The 18,332-nt window shown below is 47.3% G+C and overlaps 1 protein-coding gene across 1 annotated transcript in view; it reads left to right on the forward strand.

Moving 5' to 3' along the window:
* The window catches only part of SLC2A9 (solute carrier family 2 (facilitated glucose transporter), member 9), a 201,002-nt gene that overhangs the window by 33,072 nt on the left and 149,598 nt on the right, over positions 1–18,332 (forward strand). The window contains exons 6-7 of the mRNA XM_008571485.1: positions 954–1,078; positions 6,160–6,305. Coding sequence (XP_008569707.1) covers positions 954–1,078; positions 6,160–6,305 — 271 coding nt within the window. The remainder of the gene's footprint in view (positions 1–953; positions 1,079–6,159; positions 6,306–18,332) is intronic.

Raw genomic sequence — 18,332 nt, forward strand, 5'->3', positions numbered from 1 at the left:
ATTTGCCTTGTTTGAGGGGATTAGTCTGCCCTTACACTTAGCACTGCAGTTCATCAAATCTAAGATGCCATCGAGTGTAAGAAGTATTGCTATGTTATGAACCAGGAAGGAAGGAAGGAAGGAAAGGAAGAAGGAAGGACCAAAGCTGTAGGATGCTATGCTGGTTATCAAGCTGTTGCATCTCAGCTCCGCACTTAACCTTCTGTGCTCTTCTCTGTGATGCTGGGGTGGGGACCTGCACGTCCTATTTGTCCTTTGCCAAGAGGGGCACTCAAAGAGGAGGGAGAAGGGACTGCTCTTTTCTGTTTTCCTGAATCTCCTGCCAGTCCCAGCAATGACCTTGGCAGTTGATTTCAGCTTCCAGCTTTTGTCCACTCCCCAGAAGTAGACTCATGGTAACCCCTCAGAGGAAATGGGCAGTGCCTACCCCTAAAGGTCTGAGCCAGGTATTCAGGGCCATCTTTCCAAGTCCCCAAGACATCAGCACCACATAGGCAGCACCTCCTCTATTTGAACACCTCAGTCCTCTGATACCTGCTTAACCAATTCCCTATGTTAAATTTTCTCTATTAAAATAACTAGAGTGGTTTCCATTTTCCTGCCTGGACCCTGACTCTTGACTTCAGAAATGTTCAATGAAAGTCTTAGACTTGATGAAATAAAATATTACAACAGGGAATTCATAGATGTCAGGGCCGACGGTGCCTTTGGAGGTGACCTAGTTGACCCCAGTGGTGAGCCTGAGGGAAGAAGTACCTTGTTCAAGGTCACACAGCCAAGGTGACATTGGGGGCTGGACCCACGCTCCTGACTCTTAGCCAGTGCTCTTTCCACTGTGCCTGAGCTTCACTCTGCTGATCCCTCTGAAGGGCCTGGTCCCTGCTCCTGGGATGGACAGGTCAGTGACACACCTCATGGTGGGACGTCCTCATCAACCCTTCCTTTCCTTCCAGGAAGCACACTTTGCTGGTCAACAACGGGTTTGCGATTTCTGCTGCATTGTTGATGAGCTGTTCTCTCCAGGCAAAAGCCTTTGAAATGCTCATCGTGGGCCGCTTCATCATGGGCATAGATGCAGGTGAGACTTCACCATGATGGGGGAGGGGGCATTAACACGTTTTGGGGGGGGTGTTGAATGGGACCCTCTACTAGTGTTGAGCTGGCAGGGACCGAGGATGCTAAACCCCCTACATAAGGTGGGACAGCCTCACAGAAGGCACCATACCATTCACAGTGCTCTAGCACTCTAATCGAGAAATGCTGGGCAGAGTGGACCAAGTCACTCCAAAGTCATGGATGGTCTTCAGCAGGTCATGGCTTCTGCTTTGTCATTTCACCATAAAATTCATAGTCCAAGATTATCTGTGGCTCCCAGGGAGCTTGTATGACAACTGTTTCCTGTTAGGCCTTGGCTCATTCATTCATTCATTCATTTATTCACCACACATTTTGGGAGAACCTGCCCCGCCTTGTGTTCCGTATGCAGGGTCACAGTGATTGACAAGACCCAGCCCCAGGAGCCTCCGGACCAGTGGGGCGGGCAGATGCATAATTACATACACAGGGTAGGTAGTAGCAAGTCCCAGGAAGGAAAAAAAAAGCAGGGCAGGGGGCTAGCGAGGGCTATTTGAGAAAGGCCAGTCAGGGAAGACTGCTCCAAGGAGGAAATACGAGCAGAGACCAGAATGAACCAAGGGTGAGAACCAAGTGAGTATCTGGGGATGGGGTTCCCCGTGGAGAGCAGAGTGCAGGGGCTGAGGCAGATGGGCGCTTGGCACACTCCTAGAGGCCAGTGTGTGGGAGCTCAGGAGTGAGGGGAGCGTGGACACTGACGAGGCAGAAGAGGAGCCAGGGCCGGGTCGGGTAGGGCCTTGTAGGCTGTTGTGAGGACTGTGGGTCTGTGCCGAGCATGAGGGGAAGGCAGGGGAGGGCTGAGAGGAAGGCGATGTGGACTGTTAATGTTTCAGTACGATGGATCACTCCTGCCCCCGTGTAGATAAGAGAGTGAGAGGGAAGCCAGGAGTGGAATCGGAGAACGACTTAGTTGTCCTGGGGAGAGAGGCCATGGCTGGGACAAGACGGAGGTAAGGGAGGTGGCAGGAAGTCACCAGATCCTGGCTGCGGCTGTGCAAGTAGGAGACCCAAAACAAACAAACTGTGCCTTCTTTCTAAGTATGCAAATCTGTAAAGTATTACTTTTAGGCATTTGTGGAAAGATTGCAAGCTTTAGGATTAGAAATCCCTGGGCTTGGATACCATCTCTGCCGCGTGCCATTTTCTCATTTTTGGTAAGTTACATAATGGTTCGGAGTCTCAGTTTCCCCATGTGTAGAATGGAGATAATAATACCTGTTTTAAAAGGCTGTAATAAGCCTGAAGTGAACATATATATATATATATGAGGGTACTTCAGAAGGTATTATTTATCACCGTTCTGCTACATGAGCCCAGTTAGGAGCTGCATTAGGAGTCTCTGGTGGACATGTCCATGTCTGCTGCATTCGTTCAAAAGGTTGGTGGAAAAATAGAATTGAAAGATAATACACATCTTTCATGAACTTTCTGAAGTACTCTTGTACTGCCCAGCACTGCCCGGAACCTATTATGAGCTCATTCAAGGCTAATTCTCTCCCTTGTCAATGTCTTAAAAGCTGAGGGCACCAGGCTGAGCAGCAGAAGCTGTCTCAGGAGAGGTGAGCGGGAGAGCAGGGGCCTGGACGTGAGGCTGGGGAGGACTGTCCACTTACCTTCATTGTCCTGGTGGCAGGGATAGGGGTAATAGTTCAGGACTTTGTAATAGTCTATACTCAGGATAAAATTACTCTTTGGTCTTAGTATTCGAGTTGAAGGGAGATGGCTATAGAAAAAATATTCATTGGTAAGAATAATGGCTGGTGTTGATGTAGTGTTGTATAATTTACCAATGGTGTTCATGTATTTCCTCTCCTTTGATCTCCTCCTCACATTGAAAGGATGTTTTTTAGTTTTTATTTTATGTATGAGGACATCAAGGCTCAAAAACGTGCAAAAGTAAAGAGGTTAAGGGTGAGGGCTATGGATTCAGGCTGCCTGGGTTCCATCACTTACCTGGGTTAATTTCATTAACTTGTCTATATCAGTTAGGTTTTGCTGTATATTAAAAAAAAAAAAAAAAAAGTAATGGCTGCAAGCAATAACCATTTTACTGAGCTTCCAATTCTGTGGGTTGGCTGGGCAGCTCTGCTCTGGGCCAGCTCTGCCGATCTCTGCTGGCCCTCTCATGTATGCTCGGTTGGCTGCAGGTCAGCCAGCAGCTGGAGGACTTAGGAGGGTCTTGCTCATGTGTTTGGCTGCTGGCAGGTGGGTTGGTCTCAGAGGCTCTCAACAGGACCAGCTCACCTCTTCTCCACATGGCCTCTCACATTCCAATAAGGTAGCCTGGGCTTCTTCACATGGAGTTCTTAGAGTTCCAAAGAGCAGCAAGAGGATAAATTTCTAATGTGCAAGCACATTTGCTAATGTCCCGTTAGCTAAAGCACCTTTCACAGACAGGTGCAGAGTCAGTGTCAGAGAGGACCAACTACCCAAGTACATGGATGCATGAAAGCTGAACAAATTGGGGGCTACCACAGCAACAGTCTACCTCACTGTCTTAGTCTCTTTCTTGAGTGACTTAATAGTAAGGCCTCTATATTAGTTAGGGTTCTCCAAAGAGACAGAGTGAATAGTGTATATTATAAATATATGAGAGGGATTTATTAGGGGAATTAGCTCACACAAATGTGAAGAAAATTCCCCTGATAGGCCGTCTGCAAACTGGATGCTGGTAGCATGGCTCAGTCCAAGTCCGAAGGCCTCAAAACCAGGGAAACTGATGGTGTCCTTGGTGAAGTCCTGGAACCCAAAAGCTGAAGAGTCTCGAGCTCTGATGTCCTCAGGCAGGAGAAAAGAGTGTATCCCAGCTCCAGCGGCTAGAGAGAGAGCTTCACCTTTTCCCTCTGTCCTTTGTTCTCTCCGGGCCCCCAGTGGATTGGCTGGTTCCCACCCACACTGAGGGTGGGTCTTTCACACCCAGGCCACTCAGACTCTCACGCTAATCTCTGCTGAAAACACCCTCATGGACACACCTAAAAAGATAGCTTTACGCAGTTTCTCGGCATTCCTAAATCAAGTTGACACCTGGAATTAACCTTCACAGCCTCTTTATTGGATCATGTAAAAATTAAATGATCTACTGTGCATGTGAAGCATTTTGTACAGTTCCAGACAGTTAGTGGCCCCACATCCCCACCTCAAAAATAGTGGTAGTATAATTATAATTATAATTGTTATTATTATTATTTATTCTCAGTTAATTAGGTGCTGATTCAGGATTTGGACCCAGATAGTTAGGTTTCAAAGACCCTGCCTACTTTGGAGAAAGGTTGGATGACACTGGAGCATACAACCTTGAAAGTCCTTTTCTAATGGAGGCAGCTGAGATTCTTGCTTTCTGGCACTTTTATATTTTATCCATCTAGCCCTTTTACTGTTGCTTTGACTGTCTAGCTAACTTGGGGGAGGTGACACTTATTACACAGAACTAGTTGCTCTCTGAATTTCCTTAAATAAAAGTAAGCTGCATTCGAAGATAGACATCACTTTTACAAAACCACAGAATCAAAACAAATTCTAGAATGAGACACCTATTGGGACTCTATTGGGCAAAACCTCTTTGGCCATCCCTGGACATCGCTTGATGATTTAGGCAAGTTACTCAACCTCTCCATGCCTCAGTTTCCTCATCTTTAGAATGGAGATAATTTACTTCAGAGGGTTGTTGTGAAAAGTAAATAAATTAATATATGTAAAGAGATAAAAAGGACCCTTGCTACTTGGTAAGCACTGTATATGTGAGCTATTATTATCATCACCATCACCAGCAACACAATCAACACCATCATCACCATCATCACCACCATCACCACCATCTCCACCATCACCACCATCACTACCATCACCACCATCATCACCACCACCACCATCACCACCACCACCATCACCACCACCATCACCACCATCATCACCACCATCACCACCATCACCACCACCATCACCACCATCATCACCACCATCACCACCATCATTGCCATCACCACCACCATCATCACCATCACCACCATCAACACCATCACCACCATCATCACCACCATCAACACCATCACCACCATCACCACCACCATCATTACCATCACCACCACCACCACCACCATCACCATCACCACCATCACACCATCACCACCACCATCACCATCATCATCACCACCATCACCACCATCACCACCATCATCACCATCATCACCACCATCATTGCCATCACCACCACCATCACCACCACCACCATCACCATGGTCACCACCATCACCACCATCACCACCACCATCACCACCATCATCACCAACATCACCACCATCATTGCCATCACCACCACCATCACCACCACCACCATCACCATGGTCACCACCATCACCACCACCATCACCATCATCATCACCACCATCACCACCATCACCACCATCATCACCATCATCACCACCATCATTGCCATCACCACCACCATCACCACCACCACCATCACCATGGTCACCACCATCACCACCATCACCACCACCATCAACACCATCACCCTTATCACCACCACCACCATCACCATGGTCACCACCATCACCACCACCATCACCATCATCATCACCATCATTGCCATCACCACCATCTCCACCATCACCACCACCACCACCATCACCATGGTCACCACCATCACCACCATCACCACCATCAACACCACCATCAACACCATCACCACGTCATCACCACCACCATCACCATCATCACCACCACCATCATCACCATCACCACCATCACCACCACCATCATTACCATCACTACCATCACCACCACCATTACCACCACCACCATCATCACCACCTCCACCAACACCATCATCTTCTCCTAAGAAATGCACATTCCAACCATTATTTCTGGATTAAATAATGAAGTGCTTGTGAAAGGCTTGGGAATGGTGCTCTGGCAACAGTGCTACTTATTGTCAAGGCAAAGCAGAGCCAGGGGCAGGTACTGTGACCAGAGTGCCCCTCCCTCAAGGAAGACAGCTTGCTCACTGGGGACGTTCTTCCTCCACAGGCATCGCCCTCAGTGTGCTCCCCATGTACCTCGGCGAGATCTCACCCAAGGAGATTCGCGGCTCTTTGGGGCAGGTGACTGCCATCTTCATCTGCATTGGCGTGTTCACTGGCCAGCTACTGGGCCTGCCCGAACTACTGGGAGTGGTAAGTGCAGCTCCATGGCCAGCCACACCCCTCTCATCTCACTGTGACCACTTCAGGGATGAATCCTTCCTCCAAAAGCTTGTCCCTATGGGCTGGGATTCCTGAGCATTCAGCCTTTTACTTATTGTTGGAGAAAAGTTATTGCTGAGTTCCTTTGATTAGGTTTGATAGAGAATACATAACAAATCCAAACCTTACAGAATGTTCAAATCCATCCACCCAATAACTTAATAGCTCAATTAGTATTTGTTTGGGCCTTTTTCTTTCTTATACAAACCTATATAAACATATATGGTTTGTTGTAATGTGGGGTTTTTGTTGGTTTTGTTTTATTTTTAATGGAATCATGCCATACACATTCTGCAACTTGCTATTTTCATTTAATATATTTTTGGTTTCTTTCCAAGATATTTTGCTTAGGTGTACTTCACTCCTGAGTCTTGTTTGCCCTAAATAAATAGGTAGTTGCATAGTCTTCTGTTTTTGACTTGTTGTTTGGGAGGCAGGAAGGCCTGAGTTTGAATCCCAGTTTAGCAATTTACTTGGCAAGAGGAACGCCTCACCTAGGTTGGGGGGGGGAGGTGGAATCAAGGAAGGCTTCCCAGAAGAGGTGGCCTCTAAATTAACCACTGTAGGGTGAGCAGGAGTTAGGCAGGTGGTGATGGAGGCTGGGAGAGATGACAGTCCAGAGAAAAAGAATAACTAAAGAAAAGGCCCTGCCGTGGGACAGAGCCCTGTGAAAGAACTTGGATGGCGTGGAGTCTGAGGGGAGGGTGTGCAGGGGGAGGCTGAGAGAGGAGGCCCCTGTCCACTGAACCGCAGCAGACTTCATCCCAGAGGAATTGGGAGCCTGGGGCAGCCCTAGAACAAGAGTGACACAGCCAGATCCGTGTGAGAAGGTGGCTCTGGGGCGAGGGGGTCAAGTGTCAACTAGGGTGGGAAGGGAGGAGAGAGACCAGGCGGGAGGCCGCTGCTGTGGGTACACGTGGCAGGGGAAGGATGCGGCCAGACTTAGGCAGTGGCCGTGGGGACAGAGGGGAGTGGGCAGGCTCAAGACCTTGGAGGACTTGGTGCCTGGCTGTCTGATGAGGATTTGGAAGAAGAATGGCGAGGATGCCTCCCAGGGACCTGGAGGAATTCCTCCTCATACACACAAGAAGGGCAGGAGGGAGGGGGGAGACTAAACCACTAATGATGGGCAGGGGCCCAGCACGTGCCAGACCGTCCTAGGGCTGTGAACAGTGTACAAGACACAGCCCCTGTGGAGCTGAATCCTAGCAGGGGAGGCAGGCGATAAATAAAATCAAACAGCACACACACCATGGAGTGTTTATGGGAAATACTGGTTGTAATTTCTTCGGTCCCCACAGCTACTTTGTGCGTAGTTCACATCTGCAGCCGTGGAAACAGAAGCCTAGAGGTGAGGCACAGAACAAACGACTCATTAAAACGTGCTGGCACTGAGAGCAGCACCCGTGTGTCTGCTCCCAAACCCTCGCATGGGGCGTGTCTTACACAGCCAGGAAGGGCACACGCAGGTGTCTGGGGAGTGTGGCAGCTTAGGTTCTTCTTAGGGGCTGGTTTGGGGCCGGCCTGTGGCTCACTTGAGAGAGCGTGGTGCTGACAACACCAAGTCAAAGGTTAGGATCCCCTTACCAGTCATCTTAAAAAAAAAAAAAGAAGGGGCTGGTTCTGCCCCAGGGCCCTTTCTTGGTCCTGACTCCTCGCACATCACTAACTGCAGAGCTGGCCCCTTCTCGTTCAGCGGAAGGTTTGATAAGTGATGAATCGAGATTGGTGGCCTCGTGATGATGAGTTAAAGTGAACTGGTTGGCATGTGTCGCATTTTTTTAAATTTTGAATATTTCGTTCATATTTTATTGTGGTAAAATGCACATAACATTTTAACCATTTTTAAGTGTACATTTCTGGGCATTATCTATATTTTTTATATTTCAGCTGATTTGGGTCACCTGATTCTGATCTTTTATCATCGACCCTTTTCGGTTGTTATGGCTGTGATTTTGTTTTTCTCCTTTGCAAAAACAAAAACAACTCACACTTCACATTTGTGGTTGTCACATGCCTGACGATTTCTATGATCAACGTGAATGTGTTGGAAACAGTCTCTTTACCAAAGTGTGGTCCCGCATTAAGCAGACTCTTTTGCTTTTTGTGTTCAAAGGAATTTTTAAATTCTAAAAATAAGCATTAGGTGTGTCGATGCCTGTAACAGTGTAAAGAGGGTGGGAAATCCTACTACGGTAATTGAAAGGTGGAGCTTTGAATAGGTGATTAGATTGCAGGACCATGCCCTAGTGAATGGATTAATAATGGTGGTCACGGGTGTGGTTCTGGGGGCTTTAAAAAGAGAGGGAATGAGGAGGTTAGGCTCTCTTGCTCTCTCTGCTCCTCCATTTTCACAACACGATACCCTGCCGTCGCCGTCGCCACCACCAAGACTCTCACCAGATATGTCCCCTGGACTTTGGACTTCCCAGCATCAGAAACTGTAAGCAGCAAATTTCATTTTTTAAGTTTTTTTAAAATTTTTATTGAATCAAAATTGGTTATACATATTTTGGGGTTTCAACATTGAGATCTGTTGATCAAATCAATATTAGTAGCATATATATTGTTACAAATCATAAATATTCTTTATGCCCCTTGTCCAATCTCTCCCCCTTCCTTTCTCCCTCCCCCCTCTAATTACCCTAGATTTCTTCTCTCCTTCTGAAAGAGTAATGGTTACTCTGTTGATTTTTTGCCTAGGTGCTCTGTCCAATGCTGAGAGGTGTGTTCAGATGCCCCAGTATTATCATAGAGCAGATGCTTCTTCTGTCACTCTGGAATGGGCTTTGTGGAGAGAGACATCCTCTTCTTTTCTTTCTCTCTGCTGGTGACTCTCCTTGTGTCAATGCACTCCAGTGGCTGGCAGACCATCTGCGTGGTGGTCGTGGAGTCTAGCTGCTTTCACGGTGGCCATGGTTATTATAGTGGCTGTGGTGGGCCACCCACATGGAGGTGATGTTTTGGGCATGCTCCTTCATGCTGGCAGCATCCCTGGTTGTGGGGAGTGTCTGGTCCCCTTCTCCATACCTCAGGACCCCAGGTGGGCTCCGAGGTGCTGGCATGGTGTGCCTGGTTGTGGGAGGGGGTCTGGTCCCCTTCTACTTGCCTCGGGTTCCCAGTCAGGCCCCGAGGCACTGGTGCAGTGTGTCTGATTGTAGGAGGGGGGTCCGGTCCCCTTCTCCTTGCCTCAGGTCCCTAGGTGGGCCCCAAGGCACTGGTGCAGTGTGCCTGGTTGTGGGAGGGGTTCTGGTCCTCTTCTCCATGCCTTAGGAACCCAGGCAGGCTCCGAGGTACTGGTGCTGTGTGTCTGGTTATGGGAGGGGGGGTTCAGTCCCTGGCTGCAAGCCCCAGGCCCCTGGGTGGGCCCCAAGGTGCTGGCGGTATGCCTGGATGTGGGAGTGGGGTCCAGTCCCCAGATCCATGCCTCATGTCCCCTGGCAGGCCCCAAGGTGCTGGTGGTATGCCTGGGCCAGAACTAATTTTTTGTCCTTTGCTTACTTCTAAAACAGGGGAACTTCCTTTGGGAACCAGTACTTGAGCTCTGTGGTTGAGCTAAATTGCTGCTTTGCTGCTGTTTCCCTAGGGAAGGCTTTTTGTGTAACTTAGGGTTTAATGGTTGACCTTTAGGTACTTCCAGCTCTCCAGAGACTCAGTGCACCTGGGTTGTGTAGAAATTTGATCTGGGCCTCAGTTTTTTCATCAAACTGCACCCCATGCAAGTCTACATTCCTGACCCGTCTCCTCTGAGTGGTCCTACTCTGATCAGGGGGCAGATTGGCTGTCCTTACTGTGTCCCAGTGTTCTCCTTGTGGGCCCATCTCCCCCACCACTTGTGCTCCAAACACTTCCCATGGGACAGGCCCTGCACCAGTCCCTTGTGATGACTCACTGGCCTCTGAGTGGCTCCCCTTTACAGCTCTGTTCTGGCTCCTCGCTCCTGTATGGGTCCACGGGAACCCTATTAGTGGTCTTGCTGTCCTGGGGGCCACCAAAGCTCTCTTCTCACCTGCCGCATCCAAGTAACTCCATCTGAAGGGCACAGCTGTGGCTTCTGCTGGCTCCTGCTCCATGCGCTTAGCAGATCCAGCCTTAAAGCAGCCATGGCCCGAAATGCTCAGAGCATTTTTTCTTTCTCTCATCGTGGTTTCTCCTGCCTCCAGGAACTCCGTAGGTCTCTCCTCCTCTTCTGCTGAGCTCCAGTGGTCCCAACTTGGCTGATGTTATATTTTTATAGTTGTAAATTGGTTGATTTGTGGGAGAGAGTGATGCTGGGGACCATCTATTCTGCCATCTTGACCAGAACTCAATAAATTTCATTTTCTTTATAAATCATCCAGTTACAGGTATTTTGTTATAAGCAACAGAATCAGACTGATGCAGACAATAAAAACAGTGTAACAATTACAGACTGAGCTCTTTAAACATAAAAAATATATTTTAAAGTCAACAAATAGTGCTGTGTTCTTCACTAATAGAAAAGTAAATAAATATCTACCTCATTAGAGGCGAAGCTTCTCTCTTTGGGGACCATTTCCAAATTCCTCACCACTCACCAAACTCTTTTGTAAATCAATATCAGGTTCTTTCTGCTACTTGGATCTCCAGGTCTTTCTGAACCTCTGTCTTCCCCCTTCACTCATTCATTCATTCCTTCAGCACATTTGTTAAACATTGAGTTGGATGCTGGACCTACTGTTTTGAGCATGTCAGGTACAACCTGCATCTTCATGATGCTCACAGACTGCAAGGACACTGTGACCTTGGGCAGGTCACCCCACCTCCCTGCACCAGTGTCCTCCTCAGTAGCAGACAGGGTCACAAGTCCCAAATCCCCAAGTCCTGCTCACACATGACTTCCTGTGGGAAAATATCACTGGCAAATAGTGACTGTTCAAAGCATAATCGGAACACCTGTGTGCATGCCTCTCCCTTGCCATGATCTCTGTTTGCTTCTGCATCTTGTCCCTCAGTAGATACATCTTACTGATGTGCATGTACACTAACCCAGGGGTGTCAGATCTATGCATTCATTCAACAAGTGTTTAGAAAGCCCTGGCTATGTGCTGCCGCTGGTGATGAAGCAGTGAGGTCATCAGATAAGCTCTGCCTCTGGGGAGCTCACAGGAAGATAGCCAGTGGGCACCAGGTGATGGGGGAAGGTAAGGTGCTGAGCTCAGGTGGGGGTTAGGGATGGTTTTCCTGCAGAAGTGACTTGTAAATGCATGCCTTGAAGATGGGTAGAATTTATCTGGGCCAGGACTGGCAGGAAGAGAGAGAGGCAGAATTTTCTTGGGGGGAGGGAACAGTATAAGGAACAGCAAAGGGAACAGTATAGAGAAACCTGGCATTTGTTCAGAGCCGGAGAGGGAGGTGCTGCTGGAAAGGTACTTTCTGTTTTGTTTCCTAATCAAGACTTCTGTTTTGTTTTCTAATAATTTTTGCTTATTTGTTTGCTTACCTAGACAATTCAAATGAATGTTTATTGATAGCATCTGCAAAGAGTGATTTTTTTTTCCCTTTTTTCTAATAGTTATACCTCATTTCTTTTTACTGACACTCATGTCTAATATATTCCCCAGGATAATATTAATGATGATTAGTATAAGGGCATCATTGTCTTTTCTGATTTATTGGAAACAGCTATTGTGGTTCACTATTAATTATGATAATTTTTGTTAATTTAAAAATGATATTAATTATCTTGGTAAGGTGTTGTCTGTCTCACCTTAGTTGTTACAGGCTATCAGCAATGAATAAAATTTCCTCTTATATTTCTTAATCTGTTGTGGGGTTTTTTTTGTTATCTGACAGCTAATTATTGAAGTTTTATATTATTAGAGTGTCTTGCGTTAATCTAGCCTTACATTCCTGAAATACATCTTTCTGGTCATTGTGTACTCTTCTTTTTATATGTTGTTAAATTTGATTCATTAGTATCTTATTTAGAACTTATGTACTTATATACATAGATGAGATTTGTCTAGAATTTTTAATGTTTAACCCATATTTTGCTCTCTTGACATCTTCTATTCATTCTAGAATGTATTATATAACATCAGTTGGTAATTAAAGTATCGAAAGACCTCACTAGTAAAAACTGTCTACACCTGGAGTCTTTTGTGGAAAGAATTCTCCAAAGACTTTTTACCAATTTCTTCCTTAATTAACAATTAAGTTCTATTTTACTCTATGTTCTTTTGAGTCAATTATGTTAAATTCTGTCTTTCAATAAAGTCACTTATTTCACTGAAACTTTCAAATTTATTAGCATTCAACTATATAAATTTTAATGTTATCGATCTATATTCTTTGTATCTTTTTTCTTGATTGCATTTTATTTATTTGATATCTCTCTCTTTTTAAATAAAATTTCCAAAGAGTTGCCTCTAATTTGTTTTTGAAAGACTGAGCTCTTTGAATTGTTCATTTTATTGCTTTCCAGTTGTATTAATTCCTTTGTCATTATTATTCATATTTTTTTAAAATTCAGATTTGCCAACATTCCATAAATTTTAATCTGCCACATTCTCAATGTTATTGTTTCCTAAATAATTTGTCATTTTTTTTTTTTTTAAAGATGACCGGTAAGGGGATCTTAACCCTTGACTTGGTGTTGTCAGCACCACGCTCAGCCAGTGAGCAACTGGCCATCCCTATATGGGATCCGAACCCGGGGCCTTGGTGTTATTAGCACCGCACTCTCCCGAGTGAGCCACAGGCCGGCCCCATAATTTGTCATTTTAATTCCATCTTTAGTACAATTAATTTAGGATAATATTTTTAATTCCTATGTAGATGTGACTTGTTTTTGTCACTCATTGTCAGGTTTTTGTTTTCTGGGGGGGGTGTTTTTTGTATAAACAGAAAGTAATCTATAAATTTCTCTTTAGGGGAACACATCAAGTTTATTCTGTGGTCGGTTTGTGGTCAGCTTTTGCAAATGTTACACGTCTGCTTAAGAATGGTAGCTCTTGTTTAGCACATTATAAAATACAGACCCGGCATTACAAAATGATTATTTCATCACAGCAGGTATTGTTAATCTATAAAATACAAAGTATCTCATACCAGGAAAGTTGCTCATGAGATTAAAAAGGGGTGATCATGGGTGATTCCATCACAGAAGAAGGAACTTGAAAGGGAAGGACACAAAGCAGCCCCCAAGCAGCAGCGGCAACTCAGGGAGCACGAGGGGTCTCGTGCCTGGGTCTGCATCCCAGCCTCTCCACCCACTCGCTGTGGGACTTCGAGCAAGGTGCTAAACCTCTCTGAGCCTGTTTCCTAACCTAGTCAATGGGATTAATAACATGTCCAAGTAAATACATGTGAAGCACACGGAACGGTGCCCGGAGCTGGTGCTAAATTGATGTCAGGCATCATGTCGTTTAATTCATGCAGCAGAACCTAGAAAAAGTATTAATAATTTATGTTTTACAGATTAAAAGCTTAGTCTCAGAGATCTTTAATAATTACCCCAATGTCCATTGGCAGGGAGGCAGCGGACCCTGAGCTTCCTGGATTTGAAGCCTGTGATCTGTCTGTGGCAGGACCAAGGTCCCACCCGTTGGGGTCCCAGGAGGGCACCCCCAAAGCTGAGAACACTGGTACAGGAAGTCAGGCGCAACAGTCCTTTTTAGTCTCATATTTTTCTCATGTGGACCCAGACCTTGAGTGTGTGAAAACACTTCTTTTCTCTGAGTTTTTTGATTTAGAGATCTTTGGGCTTCATTCAAGCCCAAGAAATAAAGAACTTTGACTTTTGTCAAGAATACAAGAAACGTATTCGTCCACGTGAAGGTATTTCCAGCCCCAGCCACCCAACAACGTTCTCACCTGATGAGAATCGTTTTTGTTCTACCATGACTTGGAAATCACACCTTTCCTCTTTGAAAGGAAGAATCTCATTTGGGGGCATGGCCCAAATGTTCTCTACAGCCGTAGTTGCTCAGATGGGTTAGGAACAAGCACACGATGAGTTTCCTATGAAGGGAAAGAGGAGGAAAGAAAATTAGAGATCGTCACTTTGCATTCTTTCTGCCACTTCAGAGTCCCTCGCGGGTTGTTGCCTGAACTCCTTTAAAGACATTCAGAGCTCTCGAAATGTGTGTTCTCTGGTCCAGCAGCATCAGCACAACCTGGGGAGGAACTTGTTAGGAATCCACATTCCCATCCCGGCCCCCATCAATTGCTACTGGATTGAAACTCTGAAACTAGATGGCGTGCGTAACTTCAAACCTTTTGTTTACCCAGGTGCATCCAAAATTGGCTTTAATAAACACTCAGCAACTCTTTTGTAAAAGTTACTGAGAGTCTCCCCCTCCACTTGAATTGCCAACTCCCCAATCTCCCCATGGTGAGCTTTAGACTCCCCAGGCCCCTGTGACCCTCCACTTCATGGAACAGCTAAGCCTGAGACATCATGTTGAAATCGCCTGCGTGTTTGTTAAACAGGACTTCTCAGCCCCATTCCAGACCTCAGAATCTGAACCTTTGGGGATGGTTGCCCAGAATTTTTATTTTTATCAGACTCCCTGGGGTGATTCTTAGGCACACAGAAGGTAGGAGGAGCCCACTCTGGCCCACGATTCCATTTCTGGACCCCACAGTGTGGGTCCCACCTCCTGGCTGCTGCCTCCGCCGTTCCTTCCTCCTGACCTCCTTTCTCTGCCCTCTCTGACTCTTGTCATCCTGCAAGGCCCAGCGAGAAGGGCCCCTCGAGATGTTTTCTCTCCTGTCAGCCCCCAGAATTAGCTGTTCCCACCTCAGTCTTCCTCAAACAACACTGTTCTCTCGCAGGCTTGCCTTGATCTGTGTTGTGGTCATGTGGTCATTCACCTGCCAGTCTTTCTCCAGGACCGAGGTCAGAGGCCTCATCTTTGTGTCAACATAGATGGGACCGTGGCGTCTGCAGCACTGAGCTGCGCCCTCAATGTGGAGGGCATGCATACATTTCTCTGGACCTTGGAATTAGGAAGAAGACCCCAATTCATGAATTTTCTATTACTTCTTCATTCCTGAAAACACAACAGACCTCCCCACGTGATGTGTATGGTCAAGACTCAGGCCACTGAATACTCTGAGTGCTGTGGCTTTGGGTGAGAGACCTCTCCTGACCTTGAACTTATTGTCAGGAGCAGGAGGAGGCTGCATTAAGTAGCTCTGAGGCTCTTGTCTGCTGGAGCTTGTGATCTGGTAGCCAGCACTACTGGTGATACATGCCCCTGGGCTGGGCACTTCAGCCCCTGGCCAGCTCAGCTGGTAACTCCATTTGCAAGCAAGGAAGGCTGAAGGGAAATACAGATAAATTTAATAGTTGTTGAAGTCATGTCATCTGGAATTTTAAAGAAAGTCTTTGAAGCTTATCTGAACTTTGCTTTCATATCACCAAGATAGCCTCAGGGGAAAGCAATTAGTTCAGCTGCCCTTTGAGTAGGTGGCCTGGAATGGGTGTTAAAAGACAAAAAATTTCCTGAGCCCCACACAGGGAAAGATCGGGGACTCTGGAGGTGTCATGGACATTAGGCCTCTGTTCCGTGACCCCCTCGACTCTGGCAGCCAGGCTGGCATTGCCTCAGAGTGAGGCTGTGGAGGCAGAATCAATGCAGGCAGAGGTCAGGCAGCGCTTCAGTAACTGCACCAATGATTCACATTCACTGTGGGCCATGCTCCTTTCTAAGCCTGTTCCACGTGTTAACTCACAGAGTCCGTACAATGGCCCTGTGATTTAGGAAACATCAATATTGTCCCCATTCTACAGAGACAGTAAGAAGCAGGCTCCAGGTCACACAACTATAGCTGATGGCAGAGCTGGAGTTGGAATGCAGGTGGTTTGTTGCCAGCATCCCTGCTGTGCCCATTTTGGCCACGGCCATTTTCCGGTAGAGCCCAGTTCAGCAGAATCACATACAATACAGTGCTCTCTACCCTTGGCCAGCTCTGACTGGTTGGTCTGATTATAAGACGTTCCCTTCAACAAATGCTTTTGAACAGCAAAGCACCCCCCCCTCCACCTGCAGGTGTTTGGCTGTTTTAGCCTCCTCCCCATCCCACAGAACTGTTGGAAAGACAGTGAGAAAACGGGTCTGCAATACCCTGTGATCTGCACGTCAGCGCACAGATGTGCAAGGGTGTCCATCACCTGCAGCTTCCAGGGCTCTTTGTGCTGCAGTTCATCCTTGCTGGGGGCAGTGGCGTTATGAGACCCATTTGTCAGGTGAGGAGGGCAAGTCTCAGACACATGCCACACCCGGCTGCTGAGGAGGACTATGTCCACTGTCCTCTGGCCACCATGGCCAGCCCAGTCCACTGCACCATGCAGTGGCCATTCTCTTGGAAACAGCCTGAGCCCCGCTGTTTCCCAGCTGCTGAGCTGGGCACCATGAATGCACTATCTCATGCTACCCCATCACCGCCTGGAACAGGGGTGCCGGTGTTACAGGTGAGAGGATCCAGCTTCAGAGGGCTGAGTGACGTGCCAGCTCAACCCCAGCCAGCCTTGGATTTGCCTGACTGTCCTGCACAAGTCACTGAGCCCCTCTGAACTGCAGTTTCCCCATTTGGAGAAAGAGGGGAAGATTAAATGGGCAAAACAGGAGAAACAAAATTTGCAAAGCACTTACCTAGTGCCAAGCAGTGGGCTTTACCCATGTCATCTCACTTGCCTCGACATGGCAAGTAGGTTCTGTTATCATCACTGTTTTGCAGGTTAGAGAATGGAGACTCAGTGTGGGAAACCTTGCCCAGAGCTATGCAGCTAGTGGTCTTGGACCATGATTTGGACGTGGTGGGCATTGTTAATGTGTTACGGTGTGTGAGACCCCTAACACCTTGCTAGCACATATGGCCCGGACACATGTTCTCTCTGCCTTCCTCTCCTCTCCGTGAGGACAGGAATGTCCACTCTGCCTCCCATGACCGTTCTTGGCGTGCACTCACCACCTAGAAGACAGTCCTAGATGCTACTGGATGAATGGGAAACTGGTTCCGAGGGGTTTCTGTGTGCCCAGAACTGTGCCAAGCTCTTCACCAGCATAGGCTCCTGCAGTCCTCACAACACACAACAGTTCTGTAGGGTGAGATTGCTGTTATATCCATTTTGCAGATGAGGAAACCAGGTCCCTCAGGAGGTTAGAGAACTTTTCCAAGGCCACGCACTTAAGGAACCCCGAGCAGGACTCCTCCAGTCTAGTGCAGACCCTTGCTCATAACCAGCCCAACTGCCCATAACCAGCCCACCTGTCCATAACCAAATTAGTTTGGCCCAGGACTTGTACATTATGCAGAGCTACCAGGCAGGGTCAGATGTATGGGTTGGGGCATCAGGGCACTGTGTCCAGATCTGGCCTGGGTTCGGGTGCCCTCTTGTGTCTTCAGCAGGCATGAGCCCCAGCCCGTGACTAGGACCAGTTTTTCCATCCTTGAGGTATGGTATTCATTTGACAAGCATTTATTGAGTGCCTGCTGTGTACTGGCACTAGTCTAGGCTCTATCCAGCAGTGAACAAAACAAACAAGGATTCCTGCCCTCGTTAGCCTTGATTTTTAGTGGAGGACACAGATCACAGGCAAATAAATACATAAAGTGAAGTAGTGATGACTCCTGTGAAATAGAGCAAATCAGGAAGGGGGGAGGTGGTGCAGGAGGCTATTTGAGACATCATGGCCATGGTGGGGGGTGCTCTCTAGGACTGAAACCTGTGTGAAGCATGGAGTGGCCGAGGCAGTCCCTGGGAAGGATGTCCCACCTCTTCCGCAGTAGTGTCTCTGCAGGTGGCCTTTCCCTAACCTGGCTTCTTCCTGCTCCCTGCTCACCTGCATTTTCCTTCAAGTCTCCATCTCATGTGGCTCTCCCACACTCCCCACCTACTGCCCCTAAATCCAGGCCTTCTCGCCTCTGTCCTCTGGACCAGTACACATGCCTGTCATCCACAACTTCTGCCTTCCACATCCATGAAAT

The sequence above is a fragment of the Galeopterus variegatus genome, unplaced genomic scaffold (assembly GCF_000696425.1).
Source record: "Galeopterus variegatus unplaced genomic scaffold, G_variegatus-3.0.2 Scaffold689, whole genome shotgun sequence".
Classification (NCBI taxonomy): domain Eukaryota; kingdom Metazoa; phylum Chordata; class Mammalia; order Dermoptera; family Cynocephalidae; genus Galeopterus; species Galeopterus variegatus.